General features: G+C 34.7%; 1 protein-coding gene across 2 annotated transcripts in view; it reads right to left on the minus strand.

The window, feature by feature from the left end:
• Positions 1 to 8,721: 8,721 nt before the first annotated feature.
• The window catches only part of LOC135835409 (uncharacterized), a 32,773-nt gene continuing 22,500 nt past the window's right edge, over positions 8,722 to 18,994 (minus strand). For both annotated transcript variants that reach the window (XM_065349647.1, XM_065349646.1), the window contains 6 exons: positions 18,659 to 18,770; positions 13,882 to 14,079; positions 13,380 to 13,581; positions 11,306 to 11,443; positions 10,993 to 11,205; positions 8,722 to 10,903 (listed from right to left, as the gene is read on the minus strand). In XM_065349647.1, the coding sequence (XP_065205719.1) occupies positions 10,863 to 10,903; positions 10,993 to 11,205; positions 11,306 to 11,443; positions 13,380 to 13,581; positions 13,882 to 14,079; positions 18,659 to 18,770 (904 nt within the window). In that variant the 3' untranslated portion in view covers positions 8,722 to 10,862. The remainder of the gene's footprint in view (positions 10,904 to 10,992; positions 11,206 to 11,305; positions 11,444 to 13,379; positions 13,582 to 13,881; positions 14,080 to 18,658; positions 18,771 to 18,994) is intronic.

Below are 18,994 nucleotides of genomic sequence, written 5' to 3' on the forward strand. Positions count from 1 at the left end.
ATGAAGTCGACTGCACAGTGGTTTCAAGTAGTTTTGAAGCTTCCAGCTACTTTTTGGAAACTTAAATTTTCCTAAAAACACCATGAACCCTTTCAAAAAGTCACTGGAGGCTCCAGAATGATTTGAACCCACCTGAAGTCGTCTTCAGAGGGTGTTAAAATTGGAGTGCAGAGTTAATTTTAGTTTTCCATCTCCATTTGATGAAATTTTGGAGAAATTTCAAGTTTCAAAAATCTACTGGAGGCTCCAGTAATTTTCAAAAAATCGCTAAAGACTTCAAAACAACTTCAAATTCACTTGCAGTTGACTTAGTAATGAATTGAAATTAGTTTGCAGAATGAATTTCTGCTTTCCAACTCCATTTCATGAAATTTTGTGGGAATTTCGAGTTTTAAAAATCTGCTAGAGGCTCCAGAACTGCTCAAAATGGTTTAAAACAGTTTTCAATCGATTTGGCAGGTCAAAAATGGGGTATATTCCAAATTTCAGCTTTCTAGGTTAATTTGGTAAAATTTTGATTTTTTCCCACACTTTGGTCAAAATTTGATTTTTAAAAATTCACCAAAAATCGAAAAAGTCACTTTAGCACTTGAAATTTTGACAGTTGATGAATTTTTGCCTGCTCTTTAGATTTACCTTTGTACGGGTTGAAAAATTTCATGCAAATCCTATGTTAGAACGCAAAATCTGCGATTTCGGATGACCTGTCAATCAAAATGGCCGCCATTTTGTAAGTAGGGCCACTTTCTTTTTGAGGAAAATGGCTACAAAATGTTCCTTACCTTAGGACTTCCCCTTTAAGAAAAAAGTTGTGCCGGAGGATGGGCAGGGGAGTGAAATTGATCCTTATGCGGGCCCCCGCGACTAAAATCTCACACTGTTTTTATGCAGAAGTGTCATATTATATTACGGTAATAATTTTTGTGACTATTTTGGGAGTCGCAAGAGTCGCGTGGCGCGACTCTTCAAAAAAAAGAGTCAGACTCCTCAAAATTACGACTCTTTTAATTAAAGAGTTTCAAAAGAGTCCGGCTCTGAGTCGCACCGTTGCGACTCCCCGCGACTCTTCTACGCGACTCCGAGTCGCCCCAGCTCTGGTTTCTGTCGCTTAGAAAGCTCGTAAAGTTTACACTTACAGTTGCGAAGGGTACTGCCTTTGGAGTCCGACCCGGGCCGTCCGGGACTTACTATTGGCAACGCAGCAGCCATGATTATCAGTCATATGGTTCAGGGTTACCACTACAGGATTGACGCAAATAAATGTAAATCGTTGAATACAGCCAGTGCATGTTCCCTTTCAAAATGAAAAATTCTTTTTTTGATCAGGCGAAAAGTAACCAGTATTTTCGTCGTGTTTTTCATGGAATGTGGCAATAATGTGGTGGATGTTATACACACGCAACAGATGTTCTTTACGACTTTACCAAGGCAAGTGACTGGCACCAACATTAATGTATTACAACAATGAATAGGAATAATAGGATGACGAATTGACAATGATGAAGTTGACCTGACCATACCCCATACATCAATACATCCGATCTCCGATGAAATGAAACAGAAAGGAAATGAATTCTAGTGCCTTTCCTACATTTATTTTATTGTAAAGCACTGTTTTTCTTAATTTGACTAAAAAATACTACATATTATGTTACAGATACAAATTATCTTGACTTTGATGCCTGAAGGTGGTTTAAAACATTGTTCTACAGTTTCTAACGAATTTTTTCACTGTCTTTTTCACTCACTTGTAATCCAAAATCCCCCCCCCCAGGAGTTTATTTCCAATAAAAAAAATCCAAATATCTGCCATACGTACACAATTATATTAAAATAACAAGCGAAAATTCTTTTTACACCCTTCAGTTCATCTAACTAATCATTAGGTAATCGTAGGTACCTAGTTTAGCGCCGTTCTGAAGCTTTTGGCGGATTTTTACGAATTCTTTTTCTTCCTCAAAAAGAGTGTCACAAAAATGTTGAATTTTTATCAGCAGAAACACTTATTTTGAAAGTTAGTGCTCAAATTGACTAAAGCTGTCGCATGGACAGATTCTCAGTTTATTAAGCTTGATATTTTGCAATAAGTAGGTACCTACCTGTGCGTTTTTCGAGAACTAGAAAATCTAAAACTTTGATTTTCATCGAAAAATGGGCGAGAGAGTGATTATATATAGGACATAGGTATGTATTATAATTTATAAATGCTGATGTGTTTGTAAATGGCATACTTCTTCATTTTGTCAAGAATACATACCCACTCCTGAGTAATTACTGAAGGATAAAGTGAAAATTAATTTCGAAAAGGGCCTAAATGTATCAAAATGATCATATGAAGAAGTGTTGATCTTATGTACAAAAGGACATAATGTTTGTAAAGAGCATGATGTGATACCCCCATAACCAACATTTCAACTGCCCAAACTGATCTTTGATTTTTGGCTAATTTTTGAAAATATTTAAATTGACAATTTTCAGCAATTTAAGCGTACCTACCCCTATTCAGTAAAAAAAAAATTATGAAACATCGTTCCAAAACTAAAATATCAAATAAACACTCTCGAACTGAATTTGGCCATTTTTGGTCATTCAAGACAAGAGACTCCGATGAGATTTTTGATCTCTCCAGAATTTTAATACCTGTACTTAGAAGTAGGTACCTATTTGATTTGGAAACAGTGCTTAAAATAAAAAAAATTTCTCTGGGCAGAAGTAGCCATAATTTTTCATCATCAAAGAATGCTTCCCTAAAAAAAAAAACGATGTTTTTTTAGAAAGTTAATTTTGATAAAGAAAACAGAACAGGCTCGAGAGCGAAGTGAGGGCAAAAGCTTTTGAAAATTTTTATGTACATAATAAATTGAGCTGTTTGTGTGTATATTTCTGTAGTTCATGTACCATGAAAATGTTTCAATAATTTTTACAATATAGGAATTGAATACCTATATTTCAAACAGTCAATTTTCTCTTGTAATTTCAACCCAATTTCGTTGATAGGCTGCATATCCCTATTTGGATTGTTTCCGAAAAACAACCAAATGTAAAGTTACACTCTTTTCAAACTACTCAAAAAAAATTTTATGGACATTTTTGATGTTCTGTTGAAATTTCAACTCATTTTCATGGGTCAAATGACACCTTTTTCATAAGTCTCGAAAATCAATATACCTAGTTCGAGGCTCTAAGTTCTGCAATAATGCTTGCGATAAATTTTCGTAGACATATTTCAGTTTCCACAAAATCGGCGAAATTTAAACCCATTATTGGTCGCATTATGTTTTCAAAAATCTCAAAAATCACGACTCAATTTTGAGCTTAAAATTCTTCAAAAAACTGCTCTAAAATATTTTTTTTTGAAATATTTGAAATTCTGGCAAAATTTAAACCCATTTTGATAGGTCCCTAGGGAATTTTTGAATTAAAGTAGGGTATTTCGAGAGGCATAAACACGATATTTTTTTAATGTGACGGCGCGGCGAAGAGTTTATTTTTCGGATTTTAAAATTTGAGAATTTGAATGAGGTTTTTTGAAGGAAGTTCATTTTGAAAAAGAAACAGAACAAGCCCAAGCAATTTGTATTTCGAGGGCATAAAAATGATTTTTTTTTATGTGAGATGAAAAGTATATTTTTACACTTGATTTTTTTGTTGGAAATTTCCATGTAGATCTCGAAAAAGTAAAGATTACAAACCAGAGCGAAGCGAGGGCAAAAGTCTTTGAAAATTTGTGTTTCAAGAAGTAAAAAATAATGTTTTTCTTTTATCTCAGGCTCTTATCCGAAATTTTGCTGAATTTTACGGTTTTACCCACAGTACCAATTTGCCGAATTGTAGAATGAAATTTTGGTGACATAATCGTAGTTAGTTTACATGTTATTTTATGCACTGATTGGCAATTAATTTAGGCAGTTGAAAATAAAGTTGTGGCTTATTACATCGTTGAAGTGTTGTACAAAATAGACAACAAAAAATAAATGTAGGTGAGAGGCGGTTCTGGCGTCAACTTGATCATGGCGGTGTTAAATTCATATTTGAAATAAAATTGTCCTCAAATTCGAGTTCAATAGCCTCAAATTAGTATGGGAAAAATATATATTTTCAGTTACCTATCTTAATTGCAGTTTTCCCCCAAAATTGATGAATTTTAATTTTTTTCAAAAGAACATTTGGCTTTAAGAAAATGGTCAAGTACGAGCTATTGGTTTTTCACATGTCAATCGCTCACCTATCTTTCCATTGACATTATACCTATTTGATATGGACTGCTAATGTAAATCGCAAGTTTCCACACAAGTACCTATGTATTAAGCGAGAAGTAGGCAGTTCACGTTCAATGCAAAACAGAATTTTGAAAACATCAAAATTCATTAATCTTGGGCGGAATAAGATTGAATATAACCAGAAAATAAATGCGAAACAGGTCTACCCACTAATTCAAGGTCGCTAAACTCGAATTTTGATTCCATTTTTATGCAATTGTAAACCCTGCCCCCCTCAAACGCATTTTACTATCAAATTCACCCCCACTCTTGACGTCTTGACAATTTTATTTTTGTTGAAAAAAAAATCTACCGGCCTATCAATGGTGTATTGATTCGGCCATATACAAAAATTCAGCTCATTCGGTAGGTTTGCGACCAAAATAACCCCAAAAAACGCATTTTTGGTACAGTTCTCGCCTAAGCGAGAAATATCCATGTGCTGTATATGAGCTGTAGTACACTTTGCATCGTGATCTTAAAAACTAGTAAAAATAGTACAAAAATTCATTTTCTGAAGTTGTAATCGTCGGAAGAAGCTGAAATCTGGTACATGACTATTTCAGTACCTCATTGATGCGTGTGTACAAAAATTTTTCCAAAAAAAAAATTTCAATAGGAGGGGGGCGGGTCTTGAGATAAACTTTGTGGTGAGAGTTCTGAGTTGAAATTTGGGCTGAAATGGAATCATAATTCGAGTTCCGCGATCTCGAATTAGGGGGGGGGCTGTTTGGGGTTAATTTTCTGCTCATATTTAGCTCAAAATGGACAAATTTTGATTTTTTTCAAAATTCTTTTTTGTCTATTTTTAAGTAAACGATTCGTATAATCGAAAAAAATATAAGAGCTAAACTTCTTCAGCACATGGAGCTCTACAGGAACATAAGGTTTGAAAATGTTGAGTTCCCAATTTCTTCACCCCATTCGAGTTGATAGGAAATAGGAATGAGAAAGTAGGTAGTTAACATTTCAAACTTTGTGTTACTGCAGAGCTTCATGCGCTGAAGAAGTTTAGCTCTTATAATTTTTTCGATTATACGAATCGTTTACTTAAAAATAGACAAAAAAGAATTTTGAAAAAAATCAAAATTTGTCCATTTTGAGCTAAATATGAGCAGAAAATTAACCCCAAACAGCCCCCCCCCCTAATTCGAGATCGCGGAACTCGAATTATGATTCCATTTCAGCCCAAATTTCAACTCAGAACTCTCACCACAAAGTTTATCTCAAGACCCGCCCCCTTCCTATTGAAATTTTTTTTGGAAAAATTTTTGTACACACGCATCAATGAGGTACTGAAATAGTCATGTACCAGATTTCAGCTTCTTCCGACGATTACAACTTCAGAAAATGAATTTTTTTACTATTTTTACTCGTTTTTAAGATCACGATGCAAAGTGTACTACAGCTCATATACAGCACATGGATATTTCTCGCTTAGGCGAGAACTGTACCAAAAATGCGTTTTTTGGGGTTATTTTGGTCGCAAACCTACCGAATGAGCTGAATTTTTGTATATGGCCGAATCAATACACCATTGATAGGCCTGTAGATTTTTTTTCAACAAAAATAAAATTGTCAAGAGTGGGGGTGAATTTTGTAGTAAAATGCGCTTGAGGGGACGGGTTTACAATTGCATAAAAATGGAATCAAAATTCAAAATGGATGTTTTGAAGAAATAGTGCACTAACATATCGCTTATATAGGTATTGCTAGATTCATGTTCCAAATTTTAGCTTAATGTAGTGGTTACAACTCGAAAAAATGATTTTTTCACAGTTTATATTAATTTTTTACATGGCGAAAGTCCGAAAGAAATACAACCCAATACTTACAGCTAACACTAATACGCCGCGATGTTTTTCGCGTAAGTAGGTAGTAGGTGAAAATCTAATGAAAACTTCATCACCATTTCAATAGCTGTCATATACATTTGTCTTTTTCCAAACAACTGCTTCTGTTTTTTAAATTTTTTTCCAACTGTTAGGTACTTATTTTTGAAAACAAAACATGAGGAAATTATTCAAAAGAATACAGCATTTTGTTCTATATATGATTTGATATGTTTTTTAAAAACATTTTTTGATCATCATTTTAAAAAGCTCTAAAAGCAACTATGGCATCGTGCAAGACTAGTTAGACTAACAAGAGAACCTTTCGAGGTGTCCACCACTGATTTGAACGAGGCCACGATTTTCGGAAAGAGCGTGGTCTAAAACCCCCAACACCAAATTTTCAGCTGCCCAACTTCATTTTTCGATTTTTGGCGAACGTTTGAAAATTCAAAATTGACTTTTTTTGGTGATTTATGCTTTCTTCAAAAACGTACGTATTTGATGAGTAAAAATGATCAAAACAAGTCCTAAAACTGATATTATTCCCCAAATCCAAATTTAACCATTTCCAGCCATTCTGGAGCCTTCAGCGCGACTTTTCAATTTCTCCAGAATTTTAAATTTGCTCCAGAAGACGTGAATATGAAGTTGGGCAGCTGAAAATCGAGTTGTGTGTTATGCTCGACCTGTTTACGAATGTGTTCACATTAGAGCCGATTCTGGAAGGGACACCTCAAGAGTGGTTTTTTGGCCAGCTTTTTTCATAATAAAAATACCTATCCAAAAATCAAAAATTTCTCGTTTGCGAGAAAATTATCGAAATATGCGCGAATCGCTGTATTTCGTCATTAATCAAGCCCACAAGGGTAAATTTCCTCATTTTCAGCCTTTCTGGAGCCCCTGGAGAAATTGAAAAATAGTTCTGGAGGCTCCAGAATGGTTGGAAATGGTGAAATTTGGATTTGGGGAATAATACTTATCAGTTTTAGGACTTGTTTTGATCATTTTTACTCTCATCAAATACGTAGGTTTTTGAAGAAAGCATAAATCACCAAAAACAGTCAATTTTGAATTTTCAAACGTTCGCCAAAAATCGAAAAATGAAGTTGGGCAGCTGAAAAAAGTGAAAATTTGGTTTTGGGGGTTTTAGACCATGCTCTTTCCGCAAATTGGAGGCGGACACTTCAAGAGGTTCCCTTGTAAGTAGGCTACTTAAAATTAGGGGTATTACGTATCACATTCGTATAAATAATATGTATAACGCCGGGGGAAAACATCAACACAGGTCTCGTCTCTGTCTAATCCATCCAACTTACGTTAATTTATAAAAATGAATGCTTAAAATAACGATTCCGCTATTCAACCATTCGCGACTTCGCGTCTTCCTATTTCATTCATTCATGGGTGGTGATGGGGGGAGGGGTGAAGTCGGAAGGGTCTTTAGCAGTTTACTGTTACATGTGTTACATGGTTAGTATAGAGCAGGTAGAGGGTGTACAGAGGGAAGTAGCTGTACCATAGCTACGCATTTCCGTCTGTCGCATTTATAAATGAACAATGAACCAGTTTGAAAAAAAAATCAGGATCGACCCACCCGCTGACCGCTACCATCTAAAATCAAATCAAGTACATATTTTAAAAGGGAGACATTCGTGTTAGTTGCATACACTGACAACTCGCATCCTTGGTAAATTCAACGTTTCAAAAATCTATAGGTTGGCAGCGGCTCTGCATTACCTGGATCTTGCCTCACACACAACGTTCCGTCATTCTATTTTCACAATAAAACTGGTTATACGGTCGGGCTTCAAAGGTAGAGCCGGGCTAGAGCCGTCGGCGACCGCCCGACGTCACGTTTTAGAATTACTATTGGCAACGTAGCTGTGTTGGGTTATCAACGATTGCCGTTCAGGGTTACCACTACATATTTGCCTTTAAAAAAATGTCAAACTACCGGAAAGTGTCAGTGTGTGTTCCCTTCAAGCAAAAAACTTCTTTCTTCAGTTTCAACGTGTATGCGCAATTCGTCAGCTAGGTTACAATGGCTGTATTTTTTTCCTTTCAGGAACTGTAGTAGCCTCTAGCCTGTAGGTACTCTACTTACAACTTACATAAAATGTAGTCATTTTTCATTTTTTATTTAATGAATTCATGAATTGAAAATGCCCTGTAATAACTTCAACAGACTGAGGTCAGAACTCTGCTTCTGTTTATGATTTTTAGTTAAAAAAGTCCGTCGGAAAGAATAAATGAAATATTTTAATATGCGGACTGCGGTATTTCTATTATTTTGTAGTACGTACAAATTACTAGTCAATTTCAATTTTCAACTTGAGGTCAGAACTCTACTCATATTTTCCGTTTTTTAAATAAAAGTTGGGTAGTAAGTAGGTACAGCAAATAAAGAATGAATGAAAATGTCATTACCATGATTTCTAATGTGACTCCTTAACTGATCACAGTTCATTGGCTATTATTTAGAACAGTTTTAAATTTGATATGTACCGGATATGTTGGCTTTAAAGATTCTTTAATGTTTTATATCTTTGAGACCAGATATTTTCTCAGTAAATCAGAAATTCACCTAATTCTGATTAGAATTTCATTATCATCTACCTGCACAAAAATTATCCTTTTATGATTCAATTTATTTCATTTTTTTTTTTTACAATAATTATGTAAAGTGACCAATAAGTACACACATATTTATATTAGAATGAAGTTAAAAAAAAAAAAAAAACTGTTTCTCCACTCACCATATCCATATGTCTACTTCATTTAAAATTTTAAATTGCATAGATCATGTATACAACCAGAAGAAGGGGCAGCCATAAAATAATAAAAAATAAAACGAAAAAAAAATAGTTGTGTATGTACATTGTACAGTAGAAATGAAATATTCAAAACAACTCAGAAGATGAGAAAAAGTTGACTTAACAAAGTAATACACAATAATTAACACACAAAAAGAGGGAAAAGAAACAGATGATCACAGTTATCTACAAAAGTTACAAGAACTCAATAGAAATAAAAACATGAAATTCATAACAATCAGGAGGACTTTTCCATGTAAAAAAATCAAAAAATGAAAAGACGACAGTGGCGTAGCCAAGGGGGGGGGGGCGAAGGGGGCCATGCCCCCCCCCTTGAGAGCGAAAATTTGAAAGAAAACATGCAAAAATGGACGTTTTTTCGTTGTTTGGACCCATTTTTTCCAAAAATTTTCGCTCTCGCTTCGCTCGAGCAGTAATTTTGTCTTCATTTTCATGAAATCACCACACATTACAATAGATTTCCAGAAAATTACCCCTCATTTCGATTTTTCATGCCTAAAAATCTGGTTTTGCCCCCTCCTTGAGGAAATCCTGGCTACGCCACTGAAAGACGAAAACAACAAACAATTTATAAAAGCTAAAGAGGTATACCTGATGCAAAATTCATAAAAAGTGCACCTATTTAATTTAACACATGAATCGAACTCCTACAAGGGCGCAAATAAAAGACAGCAGGACGCGAGTGCCCCTTTGATTTTTTGAACAAATTCAGCATAAAAATGCTTATGCAAGCAGCGTGATTAAGTCGCCCTGGTGCTCAAAAATTTATATCCACGGCAAACAGGTCGAGTGTAATGTACAACTCGATTTTTAGGTGCCCAACTTCATATTCACGCCTTCTGGAGCAAATTCAAAATTCTGGAGAAATTGAAAAATCACGCTGGAGACTCCAGAATGGCTGGAAATGGTGAAATTTGGATTTGGCTAATTGATATCAGTTTAGGGACTTATTTTGACCATTTTTATTGATAAAGTACATACTTTTTTTTAAAAAAGCATAAATCGCCAAAAACATCAAATTTTCAAAAATTCGCCAAAAATCGAAAAATGGACTTGGGCAGTTGAAAATTTGGTTATGGGGGTTTTAGACTATGCTCTTTCCAAAAATCGCGGTCCCGTTTAAATTGGAGGCGGACACCTCAAGAGGTTTCCTCGTAAGTTTGGACTCAAAATTCTCCAAAATTGTCTAAAAAAAATCGTTATACCAGTTCTTCTTTTCTCGCCAAAATTTTAACTGACTTGGTGGATCACATATAAATTTCAAAAATCTTGAAAGTCATGGCCCAGTTTTGAGTTGGAAATTCTTTGTAAGTGCTTAAAGTACATAGTATTGATAAAAATCTTCAATTTGTCTACCGATATCTTCACATTTGAAATTTCAAAAACATCTTATAATAACAACCCAAAAATTTTGAGCTCAAAATTCTTTAATCAAACAGACATTTAGTTGCTACCAACACGATTTTAAGGCATTTTGATAGCTCTCATGACACCTTTTCCAGAAATCTAGAGAATCGTCATCCAATTTTAGGTTTTAAATTCTCCAAAAATAGGTAAGTACTTGAAAAACATTTTTGACGAAATATTTGAATTTTCTCTTGAAATTTTTGACTCACTATGATGAGTTGCAAGGTTACTTCTGAATGATTAAAAAGTTGTATTCATATTTTTACTAAACCTATTGGAGTGAGAGGGCTGGGGAATACCCAGTAAACTTTACAGTGGAAAATTGTTGAGCCCAAGTCGTCTTAAAAATAAGTGAGTTTTGGCCCCCTTCTCTTATGCAACTATGAAAATATGTATCTCAAAAAGCCAAGTGAGTTCTTTGGCCAAAAAAATTTGCCAGTTGCTTACTACATACATATTGCAGCTAATATGAAACTTGTGAGTGATCAGAGAACATCCATATCTCATAAGTACTAGTACTTGCTTATTCATTCATCTCCGCCATCTTCATTGACATTTTGTTCTACTTCTGCTCAATGAAAAAATTACAATGAACAAAAGATTAGGTCAATATTTTTATACATCATGGGAATAGTAAATAATTTTACAAAATTTTACCTATTATATGAAAATTGTGAGCATGGGCCATTTCAGTCAAAAATTCCAAAATTCCGTATTCGGGCTGCGCAGGATCCGCTAGTTTCTGAAGCCCATTTGTAATTCTTAGGTTCTGAAGCAGCCACTTATCGTTTTGAGGAAAAGTAGTTTTCTTTCCCTCCTTTGCAGCTTTGAATTTGGCTGCCTGTTCATGCTCAATTTTTCTTATCCCACCTACATACAGAAATTTGAAAATTAAGCACATGCAGGCAATATAATGAAAATATACCTAAATCTATGTACATAAAGAAACGGATTAATAGTTATAGCTTACGTAAAACCACTTTGGCATTCGGATGGGTCCCACTCCTGGTGTCCGTCATATGGAGCATTACGTTCCTATGGAAAGCTTCGTGGTGGTTGTTAGTCCGATAGGGCGAGTCACTGACATTCAACCTTCGAATTCCTACTCCTATAAATTAAAGGTCTATAGTATTGAATTGATAAATTAAAATCGTCTCGAATGGGCCATTTTCATATCAAATCAGTCATCTTTGTGGTTGAGGTCTTCTGATTTTTCAATTTTTTTTTCTGGTGGGTTCCACAAATTAGGAAAGAAGAAAAATCGTCATTATTGGCCCCTCAGTCTCCCTAGAAGCAGGTGAGACTCGGAGACGGATGTTATTTTTCTTCAACAGGGGGAATTTTTTATAATAACAACTAAGTCTCTGTAGTTTTTTGAAGAAAATCTGCTTGGTGTGCTGTAAAAGATGATTGAGAGTATTTTCGTAAATATGTATTTGCCGAAAACTTTGAAGTTGAGAATTTCTGTGAAAGCTCAATTTTCAGATTCAAAAATTTGAAGAAAATAACAGAAAGCATACATTTTTACGATAAATCTAATTTAAACAGCTGTGAACTTTTATGAGTGTATAGGTACTCGTATATAATACTTTTCCCTTTTCATAAAATTTTGGTGGCTTATGGATGCTTTGGAAAGGCCTAATCAAAAAAATAAGTTGAAATTTGTATTCACTTCCAAAAACCCAATATCTAAACTACATATCGCACCTCGGGAGTTATAAGGTCACATCTCAAAAAAGTGAAATTTTACAGGAGAGTGATTTTCTTTTTTTTTAAAACTTGATTCATTATTTTCATCAACTTATAATCAATTGTGAGGAATGAATAGCATGTCATTTTGAAGATTGGGTATCCTACCTTCATTTAGCATAAGAATATTTTGAAAAATAAAATCTTAAAGAGGAAATATTTCAATGTTTGGAAAACATTTTGAGTTATAACCTTTCATAAAAAGTGATCTGGAGGCGAAAAAAAGCGTCCAAAAAAATTTTCATGATAGCAAAATTGTAGAGAATTAAATTTCCAATCGACATAATGTCGTTAGTTTTTTTCTAGAGTGCTTAGTTTTTGAGTTTTTCTCAAAAAACTAAAATTTCAATATATATGCAAATTAATTTTTCTGAAAAATGTTCTATTTTAAAAATTTTTTGTTTTGGAACAAACCTACAAAAAATACACTCCTTGTGATTATTTTACATCTTAAAAACGTTCAACACTATCGAAACTGGTTTCTGACACTTTGTATGTGCGAATTTTACTCAAAGAAAGAGGAGTTTTTTGAGATGTGACCTTATAACTCCAAACAACTTGCAATGTTGTAGAAATTTTGAGTTAGGCCCTTTGCATTTTTTACATGATCTAAGCAGCATACCCGACTCAAAGTGTTATTTTTGGTTGCAGGGGATCATGCAAACCCCAAAAATGCAAAAACATCAAAATTGATTTTTTTTGAGATGTGACCTTATAACTCCCGAGGTGCGATATAATATGTCACACTATTTTGACTATTTTTAGGAAATTTGAAAGCCCATGGGGAGTGCTGGAGAAGTTGAATCAAAAAAATAAGTTGATATTCGTATTCGGTGTTCTCAAAAACAATAAAGTGACATTTCACAAGATATTTTCAATGTTCCTAAAATCATGACCAAAATTTTTGTGCTTTGAAACTCCTGTATAGTGTATACCTACTATGATGAAAAGTTCATAGCTGTATTAGTAAATACCTATTGTAAAAATGTGACTTATCCCCCATAGAATTTTTATTTCATAATTTTGAATTACATCTCTCAAGTTTGATGAGATTCTCAAAAATTGTACTTATAATAAAAGCTCAAATTTGAAATTTGTTGCAAATGTTTTTGAAACTTCTCTCAATGATCTTTCAGACACCTCAGCCAGATTTTCCTCAAAGGTATACCAATTCTGAGCAAATGAAATTTAAAGTTATCATGAGAAAAAAAATTGAACAAATTCAAAGGTCCTCAACGAAAAAAGTGATGGATTGGACATTGAATGGCCCCATTTCGTCTCGAAAGAACACTCACTTATAAACCACTGTTGATCTAAATACTCCATAAGAACGTTTACTGCAGGAATGTTCAGAATTATTGCCTCTGCAATGAGCAGCACATAACCTTCTTCCATTAAATCCAGTGGAAGTAAAGGCCATGCCATAATTTTTTTCACAAGACGTTTTACCTCCTCATTTCCTTGAGCCTTTAATGATTTTGTTTTCTTCTCAATCGACTATAAACAGTTGAAAAATTACCTAGTATTTTGTGTCGTGATTTTTAACCATTAATGGCTATTAGGTTACTCCCAATGATAGGTATCTAGATCTACTCATATTCTGAAAAATCTTAGTAGGTAGGTACTTTGAGTCTGATTTCAAATTGCACTCATTTACTCAGAGACCACAGGTAAGTACATAATATATATCTAGTAATATTCCTATAGGCATCCTCCAACTTGTAATTTTACCTACACCTAAAGTAGTCTATCTCAAAAATGAAACCTCATGCACAATAGGTATGTATGTAAACCTACTTGACTATAATGAAACCAGCACCCTTGAGTGCGGGCATCCGGAAACATGTCACTGAATGCCGCCAGCGATCCGGTTTCAAAATCCGAAATTATGTGCTGTGGTTGCCAATTCTCATACTTATTTTTAACTAAGTTAAAAACGTAAGTATAATTTTCAACATTTTTCCGGGTCATGAAAGCATAGACGATTGCAAAAAACTGTAAACAAATATTTGTCAGCATGAGCATGATAATGTAATTAGTGGTTTTTGCCTGAAAAACTTATAATTATGTGTATCTACTTGTTTTAGGTAATACTACACATTTTAAACCCATTTTTTTCAATTTTACCATTTAAATTGATATGAAGCAGTTACGACATGGAAAATTAATGTTATAGGAATAATAAAATGACAAAAAATAACGTTGATAGTACGGGTACCACGGCGAAAATTTCAAAAAGAGTGCAACCCAAAAGATATAGAATTTTCGCGATATTCCCTCGAAAGGGGACCATTTCCCGACCCCGAAACAACCATTACATTTTTGAGATCGAATTGCAAAACCGATTCAGGGGTTCCCAAAGTAGTGAAAATTGAGCACCTCTGTTGTCATCTGTTTCAGCCAATAAATCCTGACGAAATGGGACTAGGGAGCTGGTTGTGGTCTCAAATAACTCGTATTGGATCACTCTTGAAATATCTACCCACGACCTTTCTCATTGAGTGATACTCAACATTTCAGTGGTTCCCAATGTTGAACTTTTAAATTTAAAGTTTCTCAAGTAACGCATTCATACAAATATTGTCGGTAAATAAATTTTGCAATTGAAAAGTATTTCTAATAAAAAAGTAGCGGAATTTCATGACGATTTCAAAAATGTGTCATTTTTAATTTTAGCATCGATAGGGGTTGTGATAAGGGGGGTGGAACGTCAAAAAATGCGATGTAGCAAAATTTCATTTGAATCTGAATTTGCAGTTTTGAGCATTTGAGCTGTTGACTTCAACCGAACTTGAGATTGTTGAGATTGTTCTCGATACATGCCGCCACCATCCACTTCCCCTCGCCCCACCCCCTCACGAAAGCTGGAGAAATGCGCTCTTGAACCGGAAATTTGTTTTCCAATGAGGTTATGCTGTGACATTGTTGACTCCAAATGAACTTTTAAGATAGTCCACTATGTATGTAGCCACAATCTACGTCCCCCTGCCCTCCCCTCCCTGCCCCTTCCCTCTAAAGCTTTAATATCCACTCTTCGACCTGAAATTGCTTTTCTTATGAAGTTATGTTGTTAAATTGTGCACTCCAAGTGAACTTTGAAAGATTCATTATGCGTGTAGTCACAATCCACCCCCTCCCCATCTAGCTACGCTCCCATTATCGTGGAAAGTACATCGTGGTTGTGTCGTTGAATTTTATCCCAAAAATCGCTTAAAAGCCTTGCTTTTAAAGCAAGACATTGCCCTGAAATGTTGTCAACCTTTTTCTCAAAAAATGTCACTTTTCAGTTATAAAGCTGCAGAGTAGCCTCATTTTTTCTACAAAAATCGTAATTGCCACTTATTTACAAAAAGTCTCACTTTTTACCGAAAATCGACAAAAATTCTCGCTTCTCACTCGAATGTTAAGAGATTTTTCTAAAATCGAAAAATTGCAAAAAAAAACTTCACCCATTCTTGAACTTGAAAATTGTTTTTTTTTACGAGGTTGTGTCTTTGAATTGTTGAATTTGGCTTCAACTTGTAATAGTATGTTATGCATCTTCACTCCTTTTACACGTAAGATGAAAAAATAATATACCTATTGCGCTAAAGCATTCCGGAAATTGTAACATTTTTACAAAAAAAAAAATTGACATTTTTTTCACATGTTTATCGGCAAGTTTTGGTTCGACGCTTCTCCCATTCCCTGAGAAAACCCTCTGGTAAGGATCATACCCTACTTTTTTCCACGAAAATGAACAGTAACCACAAACGTTCAAAAAAATAACTGAAAAATACCTAATGAAAAAAGTAACAATGATGCGAGGAAAACATTTTTTTTTAAATCACAAAAAGGTAGAACTTTTCATTAATAAAAAATGAGATAAAAATCATTTTCTGGGCATTAGGCAACAAATTTCACTTGTTTCCAATTTTTGCGAAAAAGTAGGACTGTTGCAACTTTTTGATATTAAAGCTAGACTTCCACAATTTAGGTGAAATGTAGAGCTTTTTTTGGCAGAAAAAAAACTCGTAATAAGCGATCAATTTTTGCAATATAGCGACAGCTCTCAAGTGAAACTTTATAGCAATTTCTAGTCAAATGGTAAATTTATTTTGCAATTTTTCGATTTTAGAAAAATTTCCCAACAGTTGAGTAAGAAGCGAGAATTTTTGTTGATTTTCGGCAAAAAGTGAAGGTGGCGATGCTATGTTATACTTAGTATACCTCGAGAGGAACCTACCATAAAATTTTCAGAAATTTTCTATGCGTAGGAGGGGAGAAGGGACGTTTAAAGTCGAAATGTGGCGATTTTTCGTTCAAATTGTAATTTTTCGACTTTGAATGCTGTTCCTCCCTCCTATGCATAGAAAATGTTTGAAAATTTCAGCTCAAGTTCTTCTTGAGGTACAAATAACAGGCTTTTAGGCGATTTTTGGGGTAAAATTCAACGACACAACCACGATGTACTTTCCACGATAATGGGAGCGTAGCTAGATGGGGAGGGGGTGGATTGTGACTACACGCATAATGAATCTTTCAAAGTTCACTTGGAGTGCACAATTTAACAACATAACTTCATAAGAAAAGCAATTTCAGGTCGAAGAGTGGATATTAAAGCTTTAGAGGGAAGGGGCAGGGAGGGGAGGGCAGGGGGACGTAGATTGTGGCTACATACATAGTGGACTATCTTAAAAGTTCATTTGGAGTCAACAATGTCACAGCATAACCTCATTGGAAAACAAATTTCCGGTTCAAGAGCGCATTTCTCCAGCTTTTGTGAGGGGGTGGGGCGAGGGGAAGTGGATGGTGGCGGCATGTATCGAGAACAATCTCAACAATCTCAAGTTCGGTTGAAGTCAACGGCTCAAATGCTCAAAACTGCAAATTCAGATTCAAATGAAATTTTGCTACATCGCATTTTTTGACATTCCACCCCCCTTATCACAACCCCTATCGATGCTAAAATTAAAAATGACACATTTTTGAAATCGTCATGAAATTCCGCTACTTTTTTATTAGAAATACTTTTCAATTGCAAAATTTATTTACCGACAATATTTGTATGAATGCGTTACTTGAGAAACTTTAAATTTAAAAGTTCAACATTGGGAACCACTGAAATGTTGAGTATCACTCAATGAGAAAGGTCGTGGGTAGATATTTCAAGAGTGATCTTACGAGCGTCTCCAGCTCTCGAATGAGCACCCAATGAAAACGCTCTATTTCATAGCCAATAGAAACGTTTTCTTGTTATCACACTCTCGCATTTTCGCATACAAATTACAATGATTTTCTCTGTTTTTTTCTTCATCAATGTCTCGTAGTCGTAAGTCGTAACTCAGAAATTGTACAGTAAATGATATCTGAATACCTACAGAAATTTATCATTTTAAATATATTTTCAACTTCAACATAATAATGTAACTTACGTCATATGGTTGATATGGTCGTATCTAGTACATAATTTTTCGATTAGGTTATTAATAAAACATTCCAACAAAATCTCATTTTCCATATAAAACGATCATTACTTATTACTAGACGTCGTAATATTAAGAAAATCTCTCGTTGTGCCGACGCTGTTCATTACCATTGTCCATTACCTGAGAAATGTTACTCTGCTTACTAAGCGTTGGTGTTTTGAAATGAGAGGTTGCTTTTGACCTCTTTTTCTTCGGAAAATCAAAACGTTTCTGGTTTTCAACGTTTTTGTTTACAAGTTCTCTGTTTTCAGTTGGCACAATTTTTCGTTTTTTTCTTCTCAACACGTCTAGAGAAACATCCATCTTTTTATTCATTACCTCCATTTCCTCAGCAGAATACTCATCACAGTGTTTGGAGAATAACCCAACAGCTACATCCAACTTTTGAGAACAAGACAGCTTCAATTTTTCCTAGGTATGACCGTATGACGTACGTTATTACGATGAAGTTGAAAATATGTATATTAAAAATAATAAATTTCTGTATTTAGATATCATTTGTACGATTTTGGAGTTACGAGACATATTGATGAAGAAAAAAACAGAGAAAATCATTGTAATTTCCATCGACCTTGCAGCTTAATTCAGTTCGCTTTATGTTCACTAACGATATTATTTACAAGGTCGATGGTAATTTCTATGCGAAAGTGTGATAACAAGAAAACGTTTCTATTGGCTATGAAATAGAGCGTTTTCATTGGATGCTCATTCGAGAGCTGGAGACGCTCGTAGTTATTTGAGACCACAACCAGCTCCCTAGTCCCATTTCGTCAGGATTTATTGGCTGAAACAGATGACAACAGAGGTGCTCAATTTTCACTACTTTGGGAACCCCTGAATCGGTTTTGCAATTCGATCTCAAAAATGTAATGGTGGTTTCGGGGTCGGGAAATGGTCCCCTTTCGAGGGAATATCGCGAAAATTCTATATCTTTTGGGTTGCACTCTTTTGCGATTTTGAAACGATAGACTGACTTGGTACCCGTACTATGAGTGTAGATGAGAGTTTTGAATGTTTTCGCCAAATCCTACACTTTCAAAAATTCACTCAGGTTAGTAGGTACCTCCTTAACTTAATCTACACAATTATTTAAATAGGTAACTCACTGTATTATTGAACATTGCCCCAATAGTAAATAACTGGTAGATTTTCGGTTTTTTTGGACAAACTTTAAACGTACCGTCCATGGTGTACGTAATGCCCGGCATATTCAGGAGTCTATACAAATAAAAATACATAGGTATAGGTAGGTAGGTTGGTAGGTAAATAAAAAAAGTTGATATGTAAAAATATTGTTGATAATTAAATTAATATAGGTTGGTATGCATTTATGTATAGGTATTTTTAAAATTTTTTTTTGAGATGCGTAGGTTTAACCATTATTGAAAATTTGCCGCTCGCATGTTTCTCTTCTCATACCCCACCCCACCCTACCACACTTT

Source organism: Planococcus citri, chromosome 2 (genome assembly GCF_950023065.1).
Source record: "Planococcus citri chromosome 2, ihPlaCitr1.1, whole genome shotgun sequence".
In the NCBI taxonomy this organism is placed as follows: domain Eukaryota; kingdom Metazoa; phylum Arthropoda; class Insecta; order Hemiptera; family Pseudococcidae; genus Planococcus; species Planococcus citri.